This window comes from Cricetulus griseus, chromosome 4 (assembly GCF_003668045.3).
Source record: "Cricetulus griseus strain 17A/GY chromosome 4, alternate assembly CriGri-PICRH-1.0, whole genome shotgun sequence".
In the NCBI taxonomy this organism is placed as follows: Eukaryota; Metazoa; Chordata; class Mammalia; order Rodentia; family Cricetidae; genus Cricetulus; species Cricetulus griseus.
This window is the reverse complement of record NC_048597.1, coordinates 52,869,372-52,889,562: the sequence shown is the minus strand read 5'-3', so window position 1 is coordinate 52,889,562 and position 20,191 is coordinate 52,869,372. Positions and strand designations below refer to the sequence as shown.

General features: G+C 36.4%; 1 protein-coding gene across 4 annotated transcripts in view; it reads right to left on the bottom strand.

Moving 5' to 3' along the window:
- Positions 1 to 1,735: 1,735 nt before the first annotated feature.
- The window catches only part of Stxbp5l (syntaxin binding protein 5 like), a 215,683-nt gene continuing 197,227 nt past the window's right edge, over positions 1,736 to 20,191 (bottom strand). For all 4 annotated transcript variants that reach the window (XM_027412712.2, XM_035444255.1, XM_027412713.2 and 1 more), the window contains 6 exons: positions 19,538 to 19,777; positions 14,767 to 15,127; positions 11,178 to 11,343; positions 5,170 to 5,281; positions 3,236 to 3,456; positions 1,736 to 2,701 (listed from right to left, as the gene is read on the bottom strand). In XM_027412712.2, the coding sequence (XP_027268513.1) occupies positions 2,660 to 2,701; positions 3,236 to 3,456; positions 5,170 to 5,281; positions 11,178 to 11,343; positions 14,767 to 15,127; positions 19,538 to 19,777 (1,142 nt within the window). In that variant the 3' untranslated portion in view covers positions 1,736 to 2,659. The remainder of the gene's footprint in view (positions 2,702 to 3,235; positions 3,457 to 5,169; positions 5,282 to 11,177; positions 11,344 to 14,766; positions 15,128 to 19,537; positions 19,778 to 20,191) is intronic.

The window sequence follows — 20,191 nt, the reverse complement described above, 5'->3', positions numbered from 1 at the left end:
TACATATATATATTTGCTGAAGCCAGAATTTTGAGCATGTCTATTGTAAAATGTGGCTGTCTCCTTTTGATATATTCTCTGTGTGCTTTGAAATAGTCTGCAACTGTTATCTCACTGATTCTTCAAAATTGAGCTCTATTGTATCTGAATCACACATATAATTTTGGGTGGGACTTCTCTTGCTAAGACAATGTGCTCTTATTATATGCTGTTTTCTGTAAAAACATACATTATGTATTTCACAGTCTTTCTCTTTAAATGATGTAAAATAGTAGCTCTCAACTGGAAGCAATTTTGTCTTTTTTTTTTTTTCACTGTCATTACTAGGAGGTTCCTAATGGCATCTAGAAGGCAGAAGCCAAGGGTACTATTAGCATACCGCAATACTCTAAAAAAAACTGTGCTAATGATGCTGCTATTGAGAGCTCTTGGTATAGAACAAGTAAATTTGTTTGTGTATGTATGTTCTTGAGGATTGAACCCAGAGTTTTGAACATGGTGGGCAAGCACTCTACCCTGAGCTATATCTCTAAAACAAGTAAATATTCCTGGGAGTTTCAGAGATAGTCATTGAATTCAATGCTACTTTGGGATGAATTTTGCTACTTCAAAACAAAGGAACTATCTCATTCTTTTAGGCCATTTTAAAATGTAGAAATGTTGAAGTATCAAAAAAATCAGAGACTTGGGCCCTTAAAACATATAGTATAAATTGTGTGTTGCAATTTGGCTGCCAATGTTTTCCAGGTCCTGGCCTTAAATTCCATTAATATTTTTACCATATAAATATGTGGATTATCTGTATTTCCAAGCCAACTAATCTTATGTTAACACTATAGCAGGAAGTGGATTTACAGAGAGATATTATTAAGAAACCAAAATTCTAGGATTCTGAGAAATGCTACTCTAGTGTGTATTTTCTGGCTCTTTTAATCACTTCTGCTCTCATTTCAAAGTTACTGAGAATAATTTAAAGGAAGCACCATTTCAAATAAAAAATATGAAACCAATGAAAAATAATAATTTTGCCTATGAAGCTGGATTCAAGGAAATGGTGATGTTTTAAACCCAAATGTAAACCCAGCAAGATCTCAAATCACCAAAATTCAGTAAATCAATCAATCAATCACATAATTTAAGATTTTAAAAATAGGAATGACACACTGTCAGGTGAGTCCTATGATTCTGACTTCCAAGCATGTTCAATAGCATGAGTAGGAGTTGTCATCTATGCTTCCTTGTAGTGCCTCTCCATTGGGTTATGGCAGATCATTTTATCATGCTACAGCTGGTCTTTACCTCGGAGAGTTTTTAAGAAGGTGTTTGGTATTTACTGCCACATTCCTGTGACTTATATTAGTCAATCTAGTGACAAAATTATCGAGTTTGTATTGTTAAATTATCTATGGATTTGTGTTATTCATGATAACTGTGGCCAACATAGCTAAACCACCACTGGATTTCATAAAGGTTCCCATTAGTAAGTGTTGAACCCCAAAGTATTTTCTAATGAAGCCCTTATGAATCAGAATGTAGTAACTCTTTCCCAGAACATTAACTGAGGTTTTCCTGAATCACATCGACAAGAACGACCAGTTTGGTCTGTGACTGTCAGGCTGCATAAAGCATCTTGGGGTTGTAGACCCTACTGGGTTTGAACAGTAATATACTGTGTAACTTTCAGATAAGGATACAAATGATGCTTTAAAAATATATTGATTTGGAAACTGAAATGGGGGTATGTGAAATTCCACTCCTTGTGAAATCAGTTCTCAAAACTAACTGCATTGTTCCTGTCATCTAGTGCCTGCAAACCTATCGCCAACTCCTCTGTAGACTACAAACCAAGCTGAAGGAATGCTGGGAGGTGACTCAGCCCTGTTCGGCTGAGGACTAAAACCACAGGTTCATCCTGAGGGTGACAGAAATAGAAAGAAGAGTTGTGAATACTTCACTATCCTGGCAGAACTTGATTATGAGTGAGAGCTGTAAATGATGTGAAACCCTATGAAGAGAGAAAAATGTTAATCAGATTTTTGCTAGGAAGAATTTGGTAGGTAATGTCCTAGTATACTAAGGGAAGTTTCAGATGAAAAAAAAAAATTCTGGGTTTGTTTTGATTCCTTTTTGGTTGGGTATGGCAGATACACTTGAAATGCACTGTTATCTTCTAATGCAGATTTTTAAACTGTTGGGTGTGGCCCAATTCATAAAAGTAGTTTACCATAAATCCTTTTTTCTTCTGTTATAACATGCTTTTGTTTCTTTTCCTCTTAAGATATTAATTTATCATGCAAAGATTTTTTTCATTAAGTGCATTAATGCTTTTTTTTTTGTACAGGAAATTTCAAATCAAAAGGACTCCCCAATAGTTTCCAAACACAAATTCTTAGCAAATTATATGCCAAGATGATAACGTCCATTCCACATGGGGAAAAGACAAATTCAGCCATTATCTTGGGATTGTAACCGGGGTTCCAGCTTGCATGGTGTACAGCGGCTTTGCCTTGGGTACGCCTCCTTAGGATAACTTCAGATGGGCTCTAATGAAACATTTTGTAGAAGAAACTGGTTTCTAGCAGTTGAATAGTGATGCTGGGAATAAATTTGGTTTCCCTGAATAATGGTTTCTCAAAGCAGTCACAGCTTCTTTAGATGGTTAGAACTGGTACCATTTCTTATCCTTGTATTTCAGCATTAACTGGAAAGAGAAAAATAGCAATCAAAAGATGCTACAAAAATCTTAAAAGTGCTATTCAGAAAATCAATAGTGAGTTAATCATGGATATTTGGTTAAGTATCAAAATGTAATAAAACTGTATGGCCTCTTACTTTGTGGAACAAAGTGCACGTGAGACAAGCTTAAAAACAAATACTTAAGCTGTCCAAACTTAGCTGATGGGAAATGTTAACGACAGACAAAATGAAAGATGTGAATTCTAGCCTTTACTGATTTTTTTTTGGGGGGAGGATTCATAAAATCTCCCTGTGCACCTTTCAAGCAGGTGATACAAACTACAGACCTACTGAATCAGAATGAATCAATACATTATACCCCAAGTTAAAGGAGTCTCAACTTAATGCAGCTTATTTTCTTAATCTCCCTGAGTAGGGAGACTATAGTACTCCAGGGATTCAGGTCACATGGTGCCTCTGCCTAGGCTTCATTATACAGGACTCAAGTGTTTCCAGTAGCTACATTATGAAGACGCCTGTATTTACTTGGGCACTTTACCTCATGTGCATGTTTGGAAAATGCTTCTGCACTGGTCATCATCCCTGCAGTCTTCTCTTCCAGCTCGCCCAGCCGTTGCCCTCTCTCATCAAGTGCAATTCGGGCTCGGGTAAGCTCTCCCATCACCCCTCCAGCAGCGCCTTTCATCCCTTCTATACTTCCTGGTCCAGGAATGTGCTGTGCAAGGCTTCGGGATGCTTTTCCTGCTGTAGCTTCTCCAACTGAGAATTTAAGCCAAAGAAATGTAAAGTGTCAGTAATTCATAGTCAAGATGTCCTCCAAGACAAAAAAACAAAACAAAACCCTTTGATAAATTTCTACTACTGTCATAATATGTGTTTTGTCACATATATGTGCATGTGTTAAAGATATGAGCACTTAAGAAAAATGCCTAAGGGTGAAACTGGGAGATATGATTATCATGTGTCTTTGTGTATATGTGGTATGTATATGAGACTGAACTTCCAATGTGTGTATGTGTTCAAGTGTCTGTGTATATGCACATGTATGACCCTGTATGTGGAGGTTAATCTCAGGTGCTGTTCCTCAGGTGTTGTCCACCTTCATTTTTTTCTTAAAAAAAATGATTGAATGATTATGGCATGCACGTGTGTGTGTGTGTGTGTGTGTGTGTGTGTGTGTGTGTGTGTTATGGAAGTGGTCTTAGTGTGTGTGTGTGTGTGTGTGTGTGTTATGGAAGTGGTCTTAGTTCATGCCATGAACTCAAATTATTAGGTTTGGTGACAAGTACCTCCACTGGCTGAGCCATCTTGCTGGCCGCATCATGTTTTCTGAGATGGGGTCTCTTACTTGGCCTAACACTAAGTCAGAAATTTAGTGAATATTTTTGGTAATGTCACATTGGGAAAGAACCTAAGCTTTGGAAAATAAGATCCTGATTGATATCTAATTGACATACCATTAGTAAAGCATGTAATTAAGTCACTGGTTTTTAATGTCTCATAAAGTTGTATAACTCAACTACTACCTGATTTTATAATATTTTCATTATGCCAAATGAAACCCCAAACTCATTCACAACCACTCCCTATTATCTCTTTACCCCAGCCTCAGGCACCCACTAACTTTTAGTAACCATGAGTTTGCCTATTCTGGACAATTTATATGAGTGGGAATCATATAATATGTGGCTCCTTTTTGGTCTGGTCTCTCTAATTTAGCATGCTATTTGTGAAGTTCTATATTGCCACATGTAACACATTATTCTCTTTTTTGGCTAAAATAATAATAAACTATAGGGTGGTACATATGTCTTTTTGCACAGTTACAGATTCAAGAGAAAGGGAATTTTGATATGCAAGACCACATGGTTGGGAGCATTGTCTGAAAATTTTATTTTTATGTGTCCTCTGAAAATGTTTTTTAGTATTTCCTATTTCTTTTTGATTACTGCTCATCAGAGCCTCACTGGTAGATTTTCAAACTAGTTTTTTTCCTATGGCTCCAATACACTTGCTTTATGAATAAAGCATCCATTTTTAGCAGTGGTTATAAGAAAGCAGACTAAAATGCTTTTTCAGAGTTAAAAAGCCAAATACTATCAACAGTCCATGGAGTTAGGACCTATCTACAACTGGAATGCTTATTAGCTTGCTCATTTTTTATTTGAAATATATATATTGAAATACATATATAATTGTACATTATATTGTATATATAATATATATGCATATTGAAATCAACATATATAACTTGTGGTTAATTATTTCCTAATATAATGAATACTTTTATTTATGTTTAATAAATATAATAATTTTCAAAATACAAGAAAAATAATATATAAACTTTAATATAGAAACGAAAGCACTTTTGTCTAGAATTTGAGATATAGAACATTAAACATCACACACACACACATACACAAACAGGTCTTCTATTTTGTGATGGATTTTTATAATAAGAAATTTACTCACAGAGCTCTTCTCTGTCAAATGTCTGTCCACTTCCACCAAATAGTCCCTTGAGAAAGCCTCTATTTTGAGCTTCTGGTGTTTCTATGGGAGTAAACAAATCGCCTAACATGTCCTGTACCAATTAAGAAAAGAGTATTAGTTCTTTGTAAATTTTGGAGATCAGCCCTCTGTTGGATATGGGGTTGGTGAATATCTTTTCCCATTCTGTGGGCTGCCATTTTGTCTTGCTGACTGTGTCCTTTGCCTTACAGAAGCTAGTTTCCAAAACACCAAATAATCCAATTAAAAAGTGGGGTACAGAACTAAATAGAGAATTCTCAGTAGAGGATCTAAAAATGGCTGAAAGACACATAAGAAAGTGCTCAACATCTTTAGCCATCAGGGAAATGCAAACCAAAACAATTCTAAGATACCATCTTACTCCTGTCAGAATGGCTAAAATCAAAAACACCAATGATAACTTATGCTGGAGAGGATGTGGAGAAAGGGGAACACTCCTCCATTGCTGGTGGGAGTGCCAACATGTACAGCCACTTTGGAAATTGGTATGGCAATTCCTCAGGAAAATGGGAATCAGTCTACCACAAGATCCAGCAATTCCACTCTTAGGTATATACCCAAAAGAAGCACATTCATACAACAAGAACATCTATTCTACGATGTTCATAACAGCATTATTTTTAATAGCCAGAACATGGAAGCAACCTAGATGCCCCTCAACTGAAGAATGGATGGAGAAAATGTGGTACATTTACACAATGGAGTACTAATCATCAGAAAAAAACAAACAAACAAACAAAACAATGGAATCTTGAAATTTGCAGGTAAATGGATGGAACTAGAAGAAACCATTCTGAGCAAGGTAACCCAGTCACATAAAGACAAACATGGTAAACTCACTCATATGCGGATTTTAGAGATAGAGTAAAGGACTATTACCAGCCTACAATCCACACCACTAGAGAAGCTAGGCAACAAGGAGGACTACTCTAAGAGAGACATACATGGTCCTTTGGAGAAGGGGAAAGGGACAAGATCTCCTGAGAAAATTGGGAGCATGGGGGGGGGGAGAAGAAGCTAAGAGAATGAGAAGGGGAGAAGAGGAGGGGTGAGGAAGACATAAGGGAGCAGGAAGGTTGTGTAGGGAGAAAAATAGAGGAGAGTAGAATAAGAGAGAACATCAAAGAGGGAGCCAGCATAGATTTAAAGCGAAATCAGGCACTAGGGAAATTTCCAGAGATCTACAAGGATGACACCAACTAACCATCTAAGCAACAGTGGAGAGGCTACCTTATATGCCCTCCCCTGACAATGAGATTGATGAGTAACTTATATTCCATCCTAGAGCCTTTATCCAGCAGCTGATAGAAATAGAAGCAGATACCCACAGCTAATCACTGAACTGAACTGGAATCCAGTTGCAGAGAAGGAGGAGTGATGAGCAAAGGGGTCCAGACCAGGCTGGTGAAACCCACAGAAACAGCTGATCTGAACAAGGAGGAGCTCTTGGCCCCCAGACTGACCACTGGGAAACCAGTATGGAACTGATCCAGACCCCATGAATGTGGGTGTCAGTGAGGCCTCAGAAATCTACTGGGCCTCTTGGAGTAGATCAGTACTTACCCCTAGCACAGGAATGGACTTTGGGAGCCCATTTCACATAGAGGGATACTTCCTCAGCCTAGAAACATGGGGAAAGGTCTAGGCCCTATCCCAAAGGCTATGGCAGACTCCATACCCCCCATGGAAGACATCACTCTCCCTGGGGAGCAGAAATGTTATGGGATAGGTAGGGTGTTAGTGGGGAGCAGGGGAGGAGGGGAGGGAGAGGGAACTGGTATTGACATGCAAAACAATTTTGTTTCTAATTTTAATAAGAAATGGGGAAAACAGAAGGGTGTTAGAGCAACTAAGATGAAATTAATAGATGAGGAAGTAACACTGTGATACGTTACAGTACATCATGAAGACAACCTTTCTGTGTGATTTTTGTTTGGTATACAATCCTGACCTTAGCTCCTCAGAGTCCTTAAATAAAGGAGAAAAGGAAAATTTTTAAAAGGGGGGAGGGTCAGACAAAAGGAAAACTTTAGACAACTCAACCATATACTGCATGGAGCAGAAATGTGAAATCCCCTAATGCCACTGTCCCATGTCACTACTCTGGGGACAGGAGGCAGCAGACTATGTGCTCAACCACTCTGTTGAGAACAGTAGAAAATCCTGCACAACCTATCTCCAAATACTAACCACTGATTAAGACAAGACTGGAGAACCACAAATCATCTGCCATGAACTGAAATTCATTGGAGATACTCAGGCTAAGACTGTGAACCCTGGCAGAAAGGCAACACTTCCCTAATAAGATGAGAATACACAGCCAGGACTGTAAATGGGTGTGGCCACATCAGAGTCTCTGACATTGAAATCCACACAGGATGAATATGAGCACCCTGCACACTAAGAAGACAGTAGCTGGAAATTACTCTGAGGGGGTATCCCATGTCAAAGTCTAGGGGTGCCATTTATTTTTATTTTGTTTGAACTCATCAGGAACTTATTTTGTCTTCTGATTTAATTAAAAATTCTTAAAAGCTATTCTTTTGAACTCTTTGTCTGGGATTTCACTGAACACATCTTACTAGACTCCATACTGTGGAATCCTCCTAAAGGAAGACTGACTCCTGATGTCACCAGGGTAGACATTCAACCCAGCAGGGAACGTGCTTGAACTCCACTGAGCCACTGCATGTTGACAAATCTGCTTTAACAGATTTGAGCTAGACAGGCATGCATGTGCTCTCCCATCAGTAGAGTTAGATCCTTAAGACAGATCAAGGAGAGGAGGAAAAGAACATCTATCCCCATAAAGAAGACTGACTAATACTGTAATGTCATTTTTATTTTACATTGTCTCATTGCTAAAAATCTTCATTCTGGCATATTTTTAATGGCTTTATTCAATTTGTATATTCCTTACATTGTATAATTATTCTACTTTTCCACCTATTCCATTTAGTTCTCCATACTATTTTTTTTATTTGAAACTCATATAAATATCCCTGAATATCATTTCATTTTTTCTTTCCTCAGTCTCTTCTCTTGACATATTAATTATAATTTCTATAGATTTAATCATCTTTAAACTCCATTTATTCTACCTATAGACATAATGGTAAATAGAGGAAAAACTCTAAAATCAGGAAAGAGATTCTGAATTCTTTACTCTTTCTCAATTTAGTTCTTGGAGTATTGGTAAGAACCACAAGAGAATAAAAAAAAAGTTGAATAGACTAGGAAAGGAAGAAAAGTCATTCCCATTTTCAATACTATGGCCCTAGCTACAGGAGACCTAAATCTAAATGCTTTACCAGAACACTTTTAGAAATAACAAACCTTTACAGCCAAGTAGCAAGATACAAAATAAAGATACAAAAATTAATAGCTTTCCTAAATGTTAATAATAAAAATGCTAAGAAAAAAGAAAACAACCATTTTCACATAGTTTAAAAAAGTCTTGGAATAAATCCAACTAAGGAAATGAAAGATCTCTATAATGAAACATTTAAATCATTGAAAAGAGACATTGAAGAAGACACTAGATGACAGAGACTGTACATGCTCATGGATTAGCAGAATATTACAGAAATAGTCCCATAAAACATCAGCCTATAGACTTAGTGCATTCTTCATTAAGGACACTCTATAGAACAAGGAAAAATGCAAAATCCATAGGAAGCACAAAAGACCCAAACAGCCAAAGCAATTCTGAGCGAAAGGAACCATGCCGGAGGTATCACTAGCCCTGAGTTCAGTTATACTATAGAGTCCTAGGAACACAGCCAGAATTCCACTAGCATAAGGACAGACATGTGGATCAACAGAACAGAACAGAGGGCCAGAAATAATCCACTCATCTGCACTGGTAGGACTTTTTACAAAGAGGACAAAAGCATCTTGGAGAAGAGAATTTCTTCAACAAATGGTGCTGGGAACATTGGATGGCCTCTTATAGAAAAATGGAACTAGGTCCATTATCTCTCACACTGACTAAAATCAATGAAAACTTATCAAATCTTAAGGTGAAACCTGAAACTTTGAAATTGTTAGGAGAAAACATTTCAAATTATAGGCATTTGTAAGGACTTTCTGAAAAGAATGCAAATAATTAAGAAGTAAAATCAAGAACTTGCAAATGAGATTCATTAAGTTGGCGTATTTAACAACAAAGAAAACAAATGAGTAGGTAGACTACAGAATGGGAAACAGATTTGCTAATTAATAGCAGACTCAAGATTAACATGGAGAATATATAGATAACTAAAACCCAAACAAACTAAAATTCCAGAAAGACAAACAATTCAGTTGAGAAATGGGCTAATGATTTAAATAAACACAACAATCAAATGATAGAGATAAATGCTCAATATTCATATGGAAAAATATTCAATATGGTTAGCGATTAGGGAATGAAAATTAAAATTATATCAGGATGCCATGTTACCCTAGTCAGAATGACAACCATTAGGAAAATAAATAGCCAATTCTGGCAAGGATGATGAGAAAGGGGATCTTGTATACTGCTACATATAAGAATATAAATTAATCTGTCTAATATGGAAATCAGTATGCTCATGGAGATTCCTCAACAAAACAAAAAATAGGACATATGACCTAGCTATACTATAATCCAGCTACACTCTCCTGAGTATAGACCCAAAGGACTTTAAGTTAACATACCACAGTGATACCAGCACATCTTTATCATTTTTGTAGCACTATTTGCAACAGGCAATTTATAGAATAAACACAGGTGTCCACTAAAAGAATGGATAAAGAAAACGTGGTATGTTTACACAGTTGAATTTTATTCAGTCATAAATGGGGAAATGGAGAAATGGATAAGTAGTTAAGAATGCTGGGTTCCCTTTTAGAGGACCTGGGTTTGATTCCTAGCACCTCAGAGCTGTGTATAACAATTGATTCACATGACTGATACTGTTTTCTGGCCTCCTTGGGCACCAGGCACACACATGATGCTCAGATATACCTGCAGGCAAAATATCCCTACACATGAAATAGCAATAAATAAGCCATAAAAAGTTAAAAAAGAATGAAATTCTGTTTTTAGGAAAATGGTATCAACTGGAGATTATTATGTTAAGTAAATAAATCAGATTCAGAACAACAAATATTACATGTTTTCTTTCATTTGTGGGTCTTAGATTTTATACAAATACATAAAATTACATACACACCATGTATGTAAAACCTAGACTCCGGTGAACTAGAATAATAGGAAGGGTAAGAGGGGGGAAAGAGAAATGATCTAAGAATGAATATGATCAAAGCATATGACAAACTTGCATAAACCTGTCATTATGAAAACCATCTGTATGTTTAAGGATCCTATACTACTATGATTAAAACAAGACTCCCTAGAATAAAATACATTTCAGTAGCTTTGCGTTGGTAGTGCACACCTTTAATCCCAGCACTTGGGAGGCAGAGGCAGGAAGATCTCTGAATTCAAGGCCAGCCTGGTCTACAGAGGGAGTTCTAGGACAGGCTCCAAAATAATACAGAGAAACCCTTTCTCGAAAAATAAAAAAAAAATACAATTAGTTCACCTACTACTATAAATGATCATAAAGATCACTTATAATGATTATGATCCTATTATTACTTCTGTGTATACCTAGAACCATACTAGAAGTTGACAGGATTCCATTGAAGAATATATATTTAAAACATCTTCGAGGAAAGGTGTATTTATTGTCTGACTCTATGGTACTTTAGCTTATACATGTCTCTCTCATTCTTAACCTCACTTAACAATTACATCTATTTATTTTTTTATTAAATATTTTAATTGTCTTTTCTATTTTTAAAAATAAATACATTTATTTATTTTACATCTTGGCTACATTTTCCTCTCTCTCCTCTGCTCTTGGTTTCTCCCACCAATCTCTGACATCTATTTATTTTTATGAAGGAACTTTACATACCTGAATATTATCACACATTTCTTGGCTATATGTTAACCGCTGGATTTCAGTAGGAGAGACGAGGTATAATGCCTGTCCTTCATTAGTAAAACAAAATGTCCGTGCTATCCTCATGTCTGTCAGTGGCAAATAATTTACATCCAACATTGGGCGGAGACTAGGTAAACTGAATAGGAAAAAAAATAGTAAATCTACATTTCATATTTACATTGATATAAACATTTTCTTTAATAAAAAACCTTTAAGTCATTATTTTACATTTTTGCTTTATAGTATCTTTAAAGATTAGTAACAAATAGACATTCATATATAATCACATGTACACACACAAACATGAGCATAGTTCTATCTTAGCCCATATAAATGCTTTGCAAGTGTCCTTAGAGGATTAATGTAGAGGCCCATGGTCTCTCTAAGCACAACTCCTCAGTCCCTTAGTCCCTCTTCACAGGAAATGAAGTCTTCCTGTTTCTTGGGGCATCTATATTGAACATGACTAATAAATAAACATGGCCAAATCTTAAGGGAATGAGTATGTAATAAGTAACAGATTAGTGTTTATACTCAAGAAAGACTACATCTTGTAGTGCCTTCCTAACGTAACCCTGCAGCTATAATTTTGATGAGATAGTCCTAGGAATGTCCTTTTGGATACTGTAGTAAGAGCCAATTTATAAGCCACTATTGGAAAACAGTTTTTTCATCACTCCTTGAACATCAAGGGCAGAGAGAACTTCTTTGGTTTAATCCTTAAATGGCAACTCTCTAATTCTTTGTGTATAGTGGTTTTACAGATAGCATCCAAAAAGTTACCATTTTACTTTTAAAAATGCTTTTTAACTACATTCAGAGACCCAAAATTTTACTATATAATATTGGGACTGAAATCTATATTATTTCAGTAAGTATTTATTGATGTTCAAGCATCATGCTGCCTGCTATTTTAGCCACCAACTAGTCGTATGACTATTGAGCAGGTAAATGGATGCTTTTTGGGTAGTCAGAATTGAGATATGCTGAAAGTGCAAATTACACACTGGATTTAAAAGACTTAGTAATAAAAATTGTCTGAAATATGGAAGATATAACAATGGCTTAATATAAATTTTGAGTAACAAACTTAGAGGAGGGAAGGACACACACACACACACACACACATAAGTAGGAGCTCCCTGTAACTGAAGTATGTCTAGGGGTTAAATCATTTACAAACAAGATGGAGTGATCTTCACTGGAAATCTCTGAAAATAGTTTGAGGAAAAATGAGAACTATATGAGAATAAGCAAGCCATGATGATTGCCTTTTCCCCAATTTCTCCCTCACTGGTTATAGATCTCTTCATGTCTTCCCAGTTAGAAACAAAGAAACAAGATACCATGAAAGTCTGGTCTTACTCTTGAGTGACTTCCTACTTTTCTTCTAGTTACCACAACATTTTCTGAAAGAATAACCTAAAGTGGGGTAAGGGATCAGACAGAAAAGGTTTAGCAGCTCCTTCGCAACTGTTCAGTTCTGCTGTGTAGTGAAAAAACAGCCATTGTCAACATAGGCATGATGGATGTGGCTGTGCTACCAGATGCTTTCTTTTCAAACACTGGAATTCATATAATTCCCACCAACAGTATTTTCTGACTTTTTCAACCATTTAAATCTTGGCTTGCAGGCTTTATGAAATCAGACAGAGACTGATTTTGGCATCATTTGCCAACCTTGTATCTGCACTACTCTCTCTTTTCTTGCCCTCCTGAGGGCTAGCCCTTACCTTCCCATTGCTCCTAACACTTGCTTTCTTAAAGGGTTTCACACAGCCCAGGCTGGCCTCCAACTTACTATGTAGCAGAGGATTACCTTGAATTTTGGAACCTCCTGGCTTCACTGCCAGGATTCTAAGCATGCTCCTACATAACTAGTTTACAGTTTTGGTCCTGGTAACCTAATTCTTCGACCTTTCTGATAAATTTGCTACTCTTGACTACCTCTTTAGTTGTGATACTCTCCTTTCTATTGCAGAAGGATGTGCTGTTCTGGTCCTTTTCTTGTCTCTCTGATGCCTTCACAACCTCCTTCTTTGGATTTTCTTTTCTCCAGTACATAAATACAGAGATTGGCCCCAAGCTCCTATCCTAGACATAGTCTACGTTTCATTTTTTAATAGGACCTTTTGTTGACTTTTTGGCTGTTACCAGTTTTCCTAGATGATGCTCAAACCTGTATTTCCCAAGAGACCAGACCTTAAATTGCCAGTAAGCTTCTGCTGGATGACTTGGGAACACCTCAAATGTCAAACTTCTAAAATCCATCTTCTTATTCTCAGTCTTTTCAATTTCCTCTCACTTTCTTACCTGCTAATAGCATTATTATAATACAAATCCCCCAATCCTGAGACTTAGTGATCTTCCTTACCTTGTATAACAAATCAGCTTTGCATGCAGCAAGTTACCCTCTTCCTGCAGTCCTGCTCCCTCCTTGCCTTGTAGATAGCTTTCATTTCAGCTCAAGAGCCCATCTCAAAGTCTGTCTCCTCATGAGTATTTCCTAGTGCTTATCCAGAGAAGACTAACTACTTGCTTTAAAAATCCCACTTCTTACAAATCTTATATTTAGCTGTCACTCAAGGTCCTCAGACATTTATGCCAACTACCTCTCCAACTTACTTTTTTTCTAGTATACATTTAGTAATTCAGTGCTTTTAAACTTTGGGGAAAATTCAATTTACATTTCCTCTAATGGCATTTTCATTTTCTCTGTTTTCTAATTATTTGTGTATTATCTTATGTTACCAATTTTGTCTCCTTTTCATATCTAGTGTAATATTTTATTGTTTAAATGATTTTAGGACAAGGTGAGACATTAGCAAGAATGACAGTCGCTTCTATAATATATTGAACAGATTTCATTTTCTTGTAGCTTATTCATCTGATGACTACTACCATAGCATTGTTGAATCCATAAACTCATTAGGTAATATTATATGTCTCACAAGCTTTAGATGATTTCATGGAGTAGAATTAACTCTTATTTTCATGTGGCTTTTAGTGCCCTATTGAGTGCTGACTTTACTTTTTCCCATGCTTTATGCCTTCAGACAAATTATTTTCCTTTAATTTCTGGTACTGGAAAATAATACTTGTCAATGTCCTTACAAAGCTGTGAGAATAAAGTGAAATTCTGTGTGTAAAGTTCTTATGTGATAGTGAAAGCAACAGATATTTTTATTTCTAAATAGCTTCTGAATCCAGTGTCTAATGTATTCCTAGTAATTGCTTGTTAAATTAATGTATGAATTATTGGGAAATGATTCTTTCCTTGGACTCTTTGTTGTCAGATATATATATATATATATATATATATATATTATATATATATATATATATATATATGGTATTTTTAGAAAACAAAACCAAAACCAGAACCAGCCCTCTCTATACCCAAGCCACAAACCTCTTTTTATGTTGTTGAACAACAGAACATTCACAAACATAATGAAACATCATATCAGGTTGCTTCTCTTCAACAGTATGCATATACTTTTCATCATTATACCTTGCTATGTTATGACTACCAGTTAACAATAAATATGTCAAGTACCTCATTATCATGATATGCCCATTTGCACAAAAGCAGGCCAAGCAGGCACTGTTACACATGACCACCACCTCTGCTTGCAGAATGAAAGAGGTCTCTGTGATGTTGTGAACGTAAAGGCAGGTCTGAGACGGCAGTGAGAAGATTTTGGCTTGCTTTTCTGAGCAGATTATTGTATACTGATGGTCGCCTGTTTCTTGGGATGAAGTGGAGTAGTTCATAACTAATTTCCTTTTCCACGTTTTTTCATTTTCATCTGTGTTGTTTGGATCCCTCCATACTTCATATGGAGGCTGCATTAAACTGCCAGTTCTGTCCATGCAGGAAAATGTTAGCACAGCTCCTTTCAATGAGAGGAATGTACCTAAAAGACAATCACGTCACTCACATGTGAGGCCCTTTCTAAAGCAGTATATACTATTACTGATGGGCACTAAATGCTTCACATCATGATAATTTACAGGGATATTATAATATTCTAACCGTACAACTATAATCAGTATGTTAATCTGCTGTAATAAGTTGACTTAATGAAATTTTAGGTCTAAAAGGAAACTAAAATATCAGTTTGCCCAACTTGTTCACTGTTACTGAGAAACAGATCTAGAAGGATGGTAACATTAGGGATGGGCCATACACCTTGGACTATAGCCTCAGGCACAGTTAATATTAAGCCTGATTAGAACTCGGGTTTCCTGATTCAAATCCCAAGAATTGTTTTTTTTTTATAAATTTAAATTTTTTTATTACCTTTTTATTTAATATGTTTTTAATTTTTGTTTGATATGTTTTGAATTGAAATAGAATTGTTTCACTTTCCCTCCCTTTCCTTCCTCCAGCCCTTCCAGTGAACCCTTCCATCTTTCCCACAGGCAGCTAATGACTTCTGGGAGAAGAATTCACCTTCCCAGGGGATGAGCCCCTTATTGGTTGCTCAGTGCAGAGTGGTCACCTCTGAAAACACAAACACAGGATTTTTTTCATTATCCTATATAGTTCCAATAAAACCCATAAAAGTTTAATAGGCAAATTTTTAATTTGTGTATAACTTTCATGTTTTTCAAGTTGAGTTCAACTATTCAAATAAAAACGAAACACATACTACCTGATTCTACTTTCTTCTTTGATGCTTATTGACTAGAAAATGCCCTTTGATTTTTCTGAAATTAAACCCCTAACACATATTATGTGATCTCAACATTTAGAGCTACTCCATGCTGCCAATTTTTGCTTTGATCTTTGATCTTAGCTAAAAGGTCAAAAAGGGATGGCAATTTCATTTATTATTTTGATTTTTCAAGACAGGGTTTCTCTGTGTAGCTCTGGCTGTCCTGGAACTTGCTCTGTAGACCAGGCTGGCCTCGAATTCAGAGATCTGCCTCTGGGTTCTGGGATTAAATGTGTGCACCACCATGCCTGGTGTAATGTAAATTTTAATGGTACAACAAACAAGTTCTTTTAAAAAATAACTAGGGATAGAGTCCGTTTTGTGAAACTCAAAACTTTGTCACTTTTGGCCTCTAATAAAATAATTTAAAAATTTTGCCTTCAACTCTTAGGCAAGTTTGTGTATCTTAATTCAGTAAAAGGGTTATTCACCTATATTTCCCATGGTTGAATGCCCATGGCAGATAGCTATCTATATGTAATTATATGTTACTATGTATAATTAACATATGCAAATAACATCGAAGGAGCAAAGTGTTCCATTTGTTTATCCACTTACTGACTGGATTATTTACTTTTGATATTCTCTTTTTAGTTCTTTATGTATTTTGGTTAATTCCTTGTTGAACAACTAGCGACATTTTTCTCCCATTCTTTACTCTGTCTCTTCCCTTGTTTGCTGTGAAGAATCCTTTGAATCTGATGTAATTCAACTCATCAATTTTCTCCACTGTTATTGATCATTTGGGTCCTACTTGGAGAATCATCTCTTGTGATTAAATCTTGAAGTGTTTCCCCTACGGTTTTTTTTTAAGATGGTTTTAAAGTTTCAGGTTCTGAAGGATACTTTCTCTTCCTAGATACACTGGGGGAGGGGTGGGTGGAGAAAGGCCCTGCCCCAAATGACTTGACAGACTTTGATGATCCCATAAGAAAGGCTTCACCCTCCCTGGGGTGTGGTTGAGGGATGGAATGGGGGGATGGTGGGGGGCATAGGAGGATGGGAGGAAGAAGGAACTGGGATTGATATGTAGAATAAGATTGTTTCTAATTTAACTAAAAATTCATAATAAATGATCTGTGATTCCATTCAATTTAATTAACATAGTTTTATGCTAGGTTGCCTAGTCTTTGCATGTCTGATTAATTTCCTTAGTGCAGAGTCCTAAGTTTCCATGGACTTTTAAGATACGATTTAACAAGTCAGCTTACTGACTCAGGACTGGGAGGTCAGCCCCAGCTGGTAGTTTCTAATGAAGCAGGAATTCAGCTTAATAAGATCAGAACAAACACAATGTGTTTGAAGAACAAACATAATGTGATCAATTGCAAAGTGCGGTGAGTAGGGAATCAAGAAACAGCTTCAGATCGAATCCTCTCTCTACTTTGCTTGAAGCATGTTGTTTATTCTCTCTGGTCTTCATTTTGTTAATTATTAATAAGGAAACTGCAATGTATTAATACAAAATTGGGACACACGATAGTCAATTTGATAGATTAGCATCACATGGGCACTTGCTTAAAGTGCAAATCTTCAGACTACCTTAGACCTCCTGAACCAGAGCGTCTGGGGTGGGATCCTTTGATCCTTATCACAGCGATACCTACAAATGATTCTGATAGAAACAAAAGTGACAGTATGGAAGAGACACAGTATGTATGTGCTTTCCAACTCTCCAATGGCCAAATGCACTTCAAACTTCCATATTACTGGTAAGAATATGCTGCTAGGACTGGCAAGATTATCTACGTGAAAATATTCCCTATTAAAGGAAAATGGGATTTTATTTTTAATATCCCTTTTCGTTACTGATTCAACATCCTTACCAGTTCTGGGTCTGTTCAAACTTTCTACTGACTCAAGCTTTGGTGCACTGTATATTTCCAGTGTGGTATTCATTTCCTTTAGGTCTGTTGGAATGCCAGGATAACACAACCATGATAAGGTACAACTTCATATCTGTTAGGATAACCATTCTAAAATCATCAGAAGATAACAATGAAGGCGTGATGTGGAGAAACTAAAGCATTACACTGTTGGTATATCCACACATGCAAAACAGTGCAATGACATGTGTCAGAACACTGTTCAAGAATGGAGTCACGCGAGGAGAATTATGAGTGCTTGTGGGAAAACAAGACAAGAATCTTGTGACCTCAGTTTCTTCAAAACATGGAATTGTTCTTGGAGTTTTTTTTTTTTTTTTTGCCACTCCTGAGTATAATAGATAGGAGTGAGTGTACTTCAGGTGACTCATTACAAGTGACCATTGTTATTTGTTTATGTGCCTCTATGGAGAAACATGATTTGCCACATGCAATTTGTTCTTGTGATAATATACAGCTTGGACTCATGAGAACTTTACTCAGGTGACCTTTCTTAACTCTCAGGGTATAAAGTGTCTGATGCTCTGAATAAAGTTGGCTATTGCATGAGACTTTTGTCTGCCTCATTTTTAGGCTTCATTCTCCCAGGTTCCACTGCCAATTAGAGCAGTAAACAGACATGAAAAGGGTGTGGAGATTTACCAAAAAAATTAAAAATGGAACTAATATATAACCAAGAAACACAGCTCTGGAGTTGCACCATGTGCAGTGCTATTTACAATAGTGATGATGTGGAAACAACCTATGTCTCCAGCAGATGAATGGATAAAATCGTGATATATAGATGCAATTTCAATATTGTTCAATCTGAAAAGAAAGCAGCTCTCTAATACTCAAATACATTGATGAACCTTGTGAGTATTACATTTAGTGAAATAGGCCAATCACAAAAGATCAAATGTTGCATGATTTTACTAATATGAGGCATTTAAAACAGTTAAACTCATATGAGCTAAGAATAAACTGATGGTATCCAAGAATGGGAGAAGGGATAATGAGGAATTGCTAACAAACTAATACAACATTTAAATTATGGAAGGTAAGTTGAAGAGATGTGCTGTGCAGTACTGTAGTACAGATAATAACACAGCGGGTTTTCATGAATTGAATGAGGGTCAGTGGGTGTAGAATGGAGAATGGATATGGCAAAGAGATGAGAACCAGGACAACAATCGCAGAGCCAATCAATGAGCTGTGAGGAGGAAAAGTAGAGCTTCCATTCTTACTTGGAATTTTTTGTCATCTTTTTCTTATGAAATTCTACTCCCTTTTCTCTTTTTACTGCTATAAATTTGGCTTCCAGTTACTCTTTATTTTCTCTCAATGGTTAATTATAAAACAAACATGAACCTAGCATCATAGTTTCTGGCCTGGCATAGAACTTTGGAAAATGCTTCAAGTTATTAAAAATAAATTGAACTTGTGCAGTAACATTTATCTCAGCACGTTAGAGGCCCTTATTTCCAAAGGCACAGCTCAGACTGGCCTTTCTGGATTCCCATCATAGAAACAACTCAACTGTACTCTCACCCTGAGAACTGGTACATGACAGTGCAGTAAGTGTTGGGAGAATATTTGAGTTATGAAATTCTCAATAGTCAATATTACATATGAGTCTTAGACTGTTCACCTTTGCCTGAAATCAATGAACATTATCAATTCTTAACATCTAAAGTTGAGTACATAGCAAAAAGGGAATGAGTGAATTAAAAACTCTTACCACTTGGCAATACCATCACTGGCTCTGTAAACCTTTGTTCATCTGATGATGGTAGGTTCAGGGAGATGAGTAATACCATTCCCAGACTAGTTCCAACAAACAGACAAGGGGAAACAGTAGAGTCATTCTTTCGTGCGAAGGATTCCATGAAGTATAAAGCTGTAACTGCTTCTTTGGAGTCTTTGTCAATACTGGAGATGCTAGAGCTCCTGGAGCGGTTATAGGAATTCTCTCTGGCTTCTATGAGCATTTAAAAAGCAAAATCAAGTGTTAATGAATCTACAAAACAATAGAATTTAATACTTAAGAACCATAATTATGAGAAAAAGAAAAGTTTTATTCTTTGTTTACTGGCATGGATGGCATCTTACCAAGGGTACCAGCTAATCCTGAAGGAGGACAGTCTGGTCTATGTGCTATAATAAACTTGGGCAGAGTTAAAACCAAAACCCCAGTCTCCTGAGTTCTAGTACACATTTTTTCTTTTCTATATTTCCTGAAAGATAGTTCAAATTCTAATCAGAGAAAGAAAACAATCCTTAAATTTAAATAGTCAAGATTATATTTTCTGTTTCTATTTTAATTGTTTTTCCTTCCCATCTTTTGATCATAGAAACCATACTGATGATTCTTTGGCAAATCACACTTACCAAC